General features: G+C 36.0%; 1 protein-coding gene across 2 annotated transcripts; it reads left to right on the forward strand.

The window, feature by feature from the left end:
• Positions 1-3939: 3939 nt before the first annotated feature.
• LOC104953774 (prostate stem cell antigen-like) lies at positions 3940-7980 on the forward strand. Of its 2 annotated transcripts, XM_010780780.1 has the most exons (4): positions 3940-4217; positions 4442-4501; positions 5217-5336; positions 6960-7980. In XM_010780780.1, exons 1-4 carry the CDS (start codon positions 4166-4168, stop codon positions 7169-7171), a joined length of 444 nt encoding a protein of 147 aa, XP_010779082.1. In that variant the 5' UTR covers positions 3940-4165; the 3' UTR covers positions 7172-7980. The 2 variants fall into 2 exon arrangements, with proteins under 2 accessions (XP_010779082.1, XP_010779083.1); XM_010780781.1 differs by lacking the exon at positions 4442-4501.
• Positions 7981-9553: the final 1573 nt, after the last annotated feature.

Genomic DNA, 9553 nt, shown 5'->3' on the forward strand with positions numbered 1-9553 from the left:
AATGGCTGGTTTACATGACAATTAAACATACCCTTAATATAATTAGCACTATCTGGACAATTTGGTTAATGGAAATCTAACTCATTAGCATTGTTTAGGACTCAACTATCACCACCAATAACAATTATTCAGTAGGCTATCCACTAATCTGCACATTTCTTACATTAATCAAAGTCAAAAGTAATATATTTAAATGTCTTGTTTTGTAATTTAAACACCTCTAACATTTTCACATTAGCTGGCTCATACATTAACAGTTTGTGTCTCTCAGATGAAATCCCTAGTTTGACTAGCCTTAGTATAAACCTACTCTGACACCCTTTCCTGTATCTAGACACTGAATTAATTGGAACAGATTGGAACGGTTCAAGGAGATTTTCTAGGATTAAGAACCCATATTTAATATTATCCTCTTGATCCTGGAGAATTGTTTGGGTAAGGTTGGATGCTGTATCATCAGATACTGCTTTTATATTTGATGCTGAATTTTTTAATGCAAATTGACTGTGTGCTGTAAATCAAATGATTATTTTTTACCTCTCCCAATTTTCTTTAAATTAATGACATTAACCTAATCTGGTTCACAGTTGATTTATTTCACCAGGCTGTCTTTCAATTCTCCTTCTGATCAAAGTCATCACAGATTAAATGCTTATATTCTGTATTACTTAGCCATTGTGACTGTGTGTCGCCCAAATAATCTGGCTTTTCCATGTGGGTCAAATTGTGTTGGAAACTGTTGACATCGTTGGATAAACAAGTCAGACACTAAAGAAAAAGTATTGTATCTTGACGGCATTATTTATACTCCAGTAGTCTTTTTTAATCAAACTTTTGGAATTTAGATTCTTAATAGTGCAGTAATAGTGTAAATATGCATAAACATGTTTTTGATTCAATGAGCTGCACACTATCCCCTTCTATTGAATAGATTGAGTCACTGCAGCCAAGGGTTGTTCGAAAGACTGTCGGAGAAACAGAGGCAACTCGTGACGAAAGAAGGACAAATTATACGTGAGTATTTCTGTACACAGAGGAGGAGAAAGAGACAGGAAATGTGAGGTTGATGTAATAGTGGATGGGGGATGGAGGATGGGAGGCAGAGGGCACAGACAGGATTAAAGAACACCATCTGTCCACTGAGATCCTTCAGCCAGCACACAAAACATCCCAGGTCAAAATAGCACCAGGAGTTTTGCTACACTGTGTGCAAAAACAGTCTGAAATACACCCATTCAGTTAAATATTGATGAAACCTCGTCCTCAGAAAACCATCTCCTCTAACACAGCAGACAAATACATTGTATTTGTTAAGGATTGGGTCATAGAGGCAATACCCAACAGTTGTTTTTGCTGAAGTTAATAATATGAACTCACACTGACACCCCAGTTGAGACCCCTTTTGCATTTGTTTCCCCTCAATACTCAATTCATTTCATGGTCAGTCAATGTTTTGGGATTTTTTTCCCACATTGTGTTGAGGTTTTGGACAATGCAACTACAGTTTAAATTTTTTTTCAATTTTTCTTTTTTTCTTCTTTATTTATTTGGGGTCACATCATATTAAAAGTACAGTTTTTCAAATCATATATTTTTAGAGACCCGAAAATGACAAATGAAATAGCAAACAAAATTTGTCAAAATAAAATAAAAACGAAAAAGTACACAGGGGTTGTTTGAAATAGCAAATGTCTACATATGTACATATCAACCTACATATATACATACAATACACATACACACATACATGTGTCCATACATACACACCTATACATATACATTCAATCGGTGTATAGAAACACAGTCAAACTGCTGTTTGATGGTCGTCTTTGGGATATGTAAATTCTAAATTTTTTCCATATTTCCTCAAATGTGTTTTCCTGAAGCCTCATTGAGAAGGTGATTCTTTCCATAACATAAATTTCATGGATTTTGTCGTACCAGTTGTCAAGGGAATGGATGTCCGCTTTGAGCCATTTTCTAGTTATTACTTTGTTTGCTGCAACAGTAAGAATTCCAAATAATTGTTTTGTTTTGAGGTTTGTGGGGATTGAATGTACGAGCCCAAACAGAGATTCGTCCCAGTTTAATGTGATTTTTTTCCTGTAGTACCATTTCTATTTCTAAATGGATCTTTTGCCAAAAAGTTACTATTAAAGGGCAAACCCAAAACAAATGGTAGTGATGTGCTAAAGTAACTGAGAACCACATTTCCTCCTTAAATTATTTTCCAACTCGTATTATCATATATATCTGAGCTCTAAATAAATAAAATCTCTTTTATCTAACAGAAGTGATCATATTTAAGATTTCCATTTGCAGGACCCCTTGATAAAGTGCATCCAAAGTCAACGACACAGGCTAAAGAGACAACCCGAACTCTATTCAAAAATGTATTTCTTTATCAACAAACACAGGTACGAAATCACAAGTCATAAATCCTTAAAGACTTTCATGATTTATATCCAGCTTATAATTTCCATATATAAAACCTTCGGACTGAAAAAAAAAAACCCTGATTTACAAGAGAAATGAAGGAAAATGCTTTGTAAATACTTTTTTCTGCAACTAGCAGGAGTCTGTGCTGTGTCACTAATCGACTGGTAAACAGCTTATTCAGTCTGAGCCTGCTCGACTCACTCCATCACAAGACTGCTGTCAGCAGACCGTCCGGCCCTCATGTCTTCCATTACGCCCTAAAGTATAATTCAGTTAAACTGCTCACTCTCCACTGAGTCTCTGTCACGCTCTCTTTCTCTCTCTGCTTTCTTCCTCTTTCGGAGATGCTGACTCCATTTACAGTGTGCTGACTTTAGTGCCTTCTGTCTCTTCCGACTGCTCAGCTGCTGCCTCATACACAACACATAAACCCCTGACCAAATATATATCAAGTCAAAAAATCGTACAAGATCATAGAGAACAACACTGTAGCCAGAGTTGTAAAAATACTGAGATTATACCTACAATTTACCCCCTGCCCCAACAAAGCTCTTAGTGAATGGTGCAATAAAATGCCATCTTTTCATATTATGTTCTGAATAGCGTAAAAAAATAAAGTAAAAGTTAATGTAATAATCCTCTAATAAATCACAATTCTCGCAGACTTTCTATTTGATATTCCTTTGTGTTTGTTTAGCACATTTACATCTGTCCCTAACCCACGCTAAAACCCTTATATGTCAAACTAAACAAAGCCTAAAGCTACAAGGAACCCAAAACAGTAAATTACCAAATAGATATAAACTGAAATGACCACCTCCTGGTTGTATGCACAGCCAACCAGTCATGATGCAGTTTACGTCCATGTCTGTCGAAAATGTGTTGACTTTGAAACTGTCATAATCCCCGTAAAATTCTTAAAATATGTCCCAGAACTAGTTTTCTGAGGTTGACCTTTGACTCCCACATTTGAACCACTTTTATTACTTGAGTCCAAGAGGAAGTTTTTGCCACATTTGAAATAAAGTTGTTTCTAAGATATTGTGATAATGAAAATGGGATGAACATAGTTATGGACAAGCTGAAAAAATAAAGCATTAAAAAAAACACAAAACTAGTATAGTTTAGATATAAGACATATTGTTTCACGAAAGATAAACACACTACTGTAAATAAACCTTCTCAATTATACTTGTCTTGGTCTATTTCTTAGTCTGTCAAATTGCCCGGGTAGATTGCATTTACTATTCCAGGAGGAAAATAATCATGTCAAAGCCAAATCTTCCTTCTTGTGTCATCATAGCATATGAACTCTCTTTGTTATTAAAACCCCCAATTCACATTAATATTACTGAGGACATTTCTTTGGTGTGTCTTCACTTGAACATCCTTTCCTGTGAGGTCAGCTGATCCTAATATCCACTCTAAATTACATCAGAAGTTTTAGGGAGGAGACACTGAGTAACATGGGCAAAACGTACAAGGCAGGACCAAGAGTGACATAAAGAGAGACTCAAACAGCTTTACTTAAAATACAGTGGAAGAAAAAGACGAGGGTGTGGGTTTAGACTTCCAGACGGAAATTAATTCAATTTAGGAATGTGTTGTGGGACGTATCGGATCAGCAGTACGTTTGAATAGAGAGCTGTAACGTCCCAAGAGGAGATTTTGGATCTGCTTCATATTTATCTGAAAACAGTTTGAAAGACTTCTTACTGAAAGCATCATGTCTTGTTTACAACTCGGGATCGTACTCCTCTTCTGTCTACCTTTAGCAGGTATGTATTTACAAGTCAAACTATTACAAGATGACATTTAAACACTTGTTATGTTATTATATAATGTGTTAACAGTGACTTACAACTGAATTGTGTATATCTTCTTGAGGCAAAACAGGATTCAATAGTTACATCTAGGAGAAAACCGATATGTATTTAAGTTCAGATTAAATTCATAAAAGTTCAGAGAAAAACTTTGGAAAAACAGTGTTTTTTTCTTGCAGTAACCACATCGCTTCACTTTGCTAGATTGGGTCAACCTCATCCCACCACTGATGGCGCAGGTAAACAGAGACTCACACAAAAGTTGGTGAGGAGGAGCAATAATAGCAGTTGCTAATGCACATAGCTATCCCCTCATCCACATCAGTTGTTTTATTTCTTCTAAATAGGCAAAATTAATACAATGTCTCTTCAGAGTCTCATGGATATGATAGTTGTGATTCTCGGCTGAAATCACGAGTATGTCCTTATTGCTTAATCCGATTGCAGAGGATAATTTGATTAGTGCATCCACTGCAGGCATAATTCACGGCAAACCTTTCACACTCCAGGAAGACTAGCTGCTGCCATTAGCTTACATTTTACAGTCTTTTCAAAGAAACTACGAAAATACGGGGCGGCATTCAGGGTGAGATGAGGTTTATCCAACCTTGCAAATTGATGCTATGTGGTACTTTAAGAAAAAAAATAACAACACTACTTTTTAATGTTATATTATCCAAGATCTTTTAGGATTCCCACTGAGAGAAGTGTGCTTCAAACAGAAAAAAGTTAATCATCAGTCAACGATCCTACAGTGGCATTGCAACAAGCACTGAGTAGTAGCATACCTTACACTGTAACTGTTCATTTTGTGAACTGTCCTGCTCAGTACATAACTTGGTCACATTTCCTTAATAACAAAATGAAAGCATTCATATCAAAACTCAATTCATAATTGTTGATGATATCAGTCTCAGAATAAACTTTAAAAATTGTTCCTGTTGTTTCCCTCAGCCTGTTTGACCTGTTACACCTGTATGTTCCCGGCCATCTCTCCTCTGGACTGCTTCAAGTTCCCTCAGGAGTGTCCGGTTGGGCAGCGCTGCCTGTCCAGTACTGCCACAGGAAGACGAGGTAAGATCCTGTGTGTGTGTGTTTATTTCTGTGTCTGTGCATGACATCATATCTAATAATCTAGGTCAGGAAGATCACAAATTGGAAGACAAAGCCTCATTGTTGGGAACAGATTTCTGAAATTCACAGTGCAGTCTTTGCATATGTCTGTGTCAATATACAGTGTATCAGGACAGTTGTTTTGGATTTGAAGAGAATCGTGGTTATTAAGTTAAGTGCTGACTATCATCTATAATTAAAGGTGTTTCACACCCACACCTTAAGAACTGTCATGTAGTCATTTTTGTGGTTGAATCTCTACACTGCCCTCCCAGTGTAGGCAGAGGGTGCTAAAAGCTGAATTGAAATCTCTTATAGTGGTTTTGTTTAAAATCCTGTGTACCACGTCTGTTTATGAGAAGCAGCCATATTTAGTTACCTGCATAATTTGTCTGAGGAAAACCCAGGAAACTCTCCAATCTATAATAAAGCCTGTGTAAAATAACTGTTTTAAGTCAATCAACCAGATAAATCCTTAAATCATCTCTTTCAGAGCCAAAAATCATTGTCCACGTATATACAGTAAGATTTTTGTATATTGCTGCAAAGGATACTAGAATAAAAACGTTTTTTAAGGCCTTCTTTCATGCATGATCCTGTCTCAACACAGGTGTAAAAACAAAACAACACAGTGACTCAATAGATCAGATCTCAGCACAGTTTCTCATCCAGCCGGTTGTCGGTTCACTTTGTCTGTGATGCCATCAAATTATCTCTAAAAATAGATCTCTGAGCTCTGTGGGTGGGGCCAAGCATAGGGCTGGATTTGATTGTGGGCCCTCTGTGGGACAGTGGCGATTTAACAGCCTTGGCTTTTAGTTGTTTACCTCCTTATTCCTCCAAAGTGTGAACCAAAAATCATTTGATGTAACTATAACTTTAAGGTGTCAAATGTGGTCGATAAGAAACACTGCCAAAACGTACTAACATTCCCTTATGATTCTTTTGTCAATAGCATCAATGTTGTGCAAAATCTTTTGTAGTATTCAGTACAATATATATATTTGTAATCAGTATACCTAGACAATTTGAGTCGTAAAAACTCATTCTGTCTACACCTTATTCATATGTAATCACTACTGAATTTGAAATTCACATTACACCAAGCATACAAATGCATTACTTTGAAAACCATCCACTTCCCTCTTTTTGAAATACATATATACATGTTCATACTGCATATTCCAGCACTTATTTTCAGATCTTAGAATATCTCTAAAATAAAAACTGAAAATCAATTTCATTGAATGTATTCAGACTACAATACTTAAGAGGAAAAATGTAAAGTAGCAGTGTTGGGAAAACTGGGAAACTTAACACTGTGAACAATGGACTTTTCTTAATCAATTCATACATTTATGTCATTTATTAGGAAAAGTATGTTTTTGAAATACAAGCAGATTAATTAATAGGAAGGTTTAAAAATACAATTATGCAATATAATCAATTTAGTCACATTTAATGTAATCATTTACTTTTTAGTGGTAGTTCTCTTTTTCCTTTGATTTGTTGGAATATTTGTGTATTATCTCTCCATCACTAAATGCACCACCAATAAATAAAGTCCTCTCTTTTCTTTCGTAGGCTCTCTAGAAGTGACGATGTACGAGAAGAGCTGTGCGGTCCCGGCCCAGTGTGGATTGAGTGGACAGAAGTACGCCTCTGGACTCTACTTCAACTTCACCAACGTCTGCTGCGACAGCGACCTGTGCAACGCCGCCGGGACCTTTACTGCCCTCAGCTGGAGAGGAGCGGCTCTCTGCCTGCTGCCCGCACTCTGCCTGCTGCTGGCCTGAGCAACAGGGGTGTGTGTGTGTGTGTGTGTGTGTGTGTGTGTGTGTGTGTGTGTGTGTGTGTGTGTGTGTGTGTGTGTGTGTGTGTGTGTGTGTCATCCTTAGCACTGAATATCAAGGCATAAGGGTCCTGGAAAATATGTACTCAGTGGTGGAGTGTAACGAAGTACATATACTCTTGAACAGCATTTAGGTACTTGTACTTTACTTGAGTATTTCCATTTTATGCTTATTAAAACATTAACTCCACTACATTTTAGAATCAAATATAGAATTCTCCAAAATATATAAATTAACAATACATTAAGATGCATTATTAGAGATTAACAAACCCCTTTAATAAAGCTCCTCCTGCATCATCTAGAAATAGGCTATGTTACATTATGAGTAGATATAATTCTGGTACGTATGATGCTAATACTTTTTGTGATTTTACTTAAATAGAGTTTTGATTGTAGGACTTCTACTGGTAACAGAGTATTTGTACACTGTGGTATTACTACATCTTTTTGAAGTTAAAGTTTTGTTTACTTCTGAATAATAGTTATTTATTTACTTTAACAATCTCACCGCATCTAGTGGTTTATGATCACTCACCCCCAACTTTATTTACACTTGTGCATTGATAAGTTTGATGATTTGTCAGACTTACATTAAACTAATACAACTTTCAGTCTTTACATTTTGAAAACAACTATTAGGTGAAACTCAAAATATTTGCGATGTTGTTTTGAATGTGAGAATATCCTTTGTATTTAACTCCAAATGACTTTGAGGACAGAATAATTTAACTAATAAAACACTGAATTGATGCTTTCTTCTTATTTGTGCTCAATTTAATATCCACTCAGTATCGCTTTGAGTATAGGCCTACTGCTTGTATGGAACTATAAAAGGTGTTGTGTGCATCTTATGAACGTCTTCTTCTTGACTTCACATGGTCACCCCACATAATGGATTTAAAAAAAGAAACATCAGTCACATGTGCATTTTTCAACAAAGTATTTATTTATTGGGATTTTAATAAACGTGTCTTGTAAAGGGCTTCGAACATCCAAATACATTTCAGTTGTGTTACTAGTTTGATTGTTTTAATTGATTATTTGAATCTACTGGTTTAGTTTCCACGCCATTGTCTTAAGACTTTTAAGTGCACACTCTTTTGACTACATGATATGTAAAAGGACAAAACTAAAGGTTAACCGGGTTGCACGGGAATGTATGAAACAAACAGTGGCAAAATATGACTCTCAAAACAAAGTAAAAGTGAGAACAAACCAGTTAAAGTAACATTTTAATGAAATCAAATGAAGTCCCAAGGTAAGAAGTGAAAAGCTTCTCAATACTAATACAATAATACATGAGCACTGAAATTATTCAGACACTATCCCTTTAAACGTTGGTCCACTTTTAGAAAGTTTCAGTCAATATCAAATATACACTTTAATCTCTTTGATCAACACTTGTCCTCAATAACACCTCAAGGAAGAATGTAATTAAAATCATATAGAAAAATACTGTGCTCATACTAAAACATAATAAAGTCTGTGTATAAGATTGTCTTTTTAATCGTCTTAAATTGCACTTAGGTTATACTGTATGTTATTTTTAAGAGCTTCACTCTAATCCCAGAGAGATGATGAGGTCACAACAGACCTACGGTGTAAATCTTAATTACAAACATCCCACATGTTCATTTGCATAGATGTAGTTAAGTTAATAAAGGACAAAGTCTACTCTACACAAGCTGCCGTTATATTCGGATGAGACGTGTGGTTATTGTTTCCAGTTCTTCCAAGCAGATCAATTTCAAGTCACTTTAACAAAAATGATTTCAGACTAGCAAGAGTAGATTTAATCTATTCGACAAATTACAACACCATTTTCTTGTTGCCTCCAGATTCTGCACTCTGAGACTTTTCTGCTGAAAATATAGACTAGTGCAAGTGTGTATTATTACGCGGCTAAAAATAGTCCCCTGCAACTTCTACACAATCTTAAATGAATGGCTTAAGATTCACAGACTGGGTCGGATAATTCATAAAAAACGTTTGTATTGGACTAATTGACAATAAGAAAAACCTTTACTTTCAATTAATAATGGACGGCAATCTAAGTGCATTTTCAATTTTAAACATTGAGCATGTTTACATTTAACTTCCTTGTTTTCCCCTGATGAGAAACATGTAACAGCACGGGTCTGGTTCCCAAGGCGACCAGAGGAGGAAGTACAAGTGATTTTATTGCAGCACATTAGCAGTAAACGGCTCCTTCGGCCACACTTTCAAACGCCAACAACCTGATCTCTTTCTTTTATATAACACTAAAAAGGATTCTTCATAAAAAAAGAGGGCAACAGCTGATCGCAAACAAGCTGGGGGGGGG

This window comes from Notothenia coriiceps, unplaced genomic scaffold (genome assembly GCF_000735185.1).
Source record: "Notothenia coriiceps isolate Sejong01 unplaced genomic scaffold, NC01 NC01_scaffold00022154, whole genome shotgun sequence".
NCBI lineage: Eukaryota > Metazoa > Chordata > Actinopteri > Perciformes > Nototheniidae > Notothenia > Notothenia coriiceps.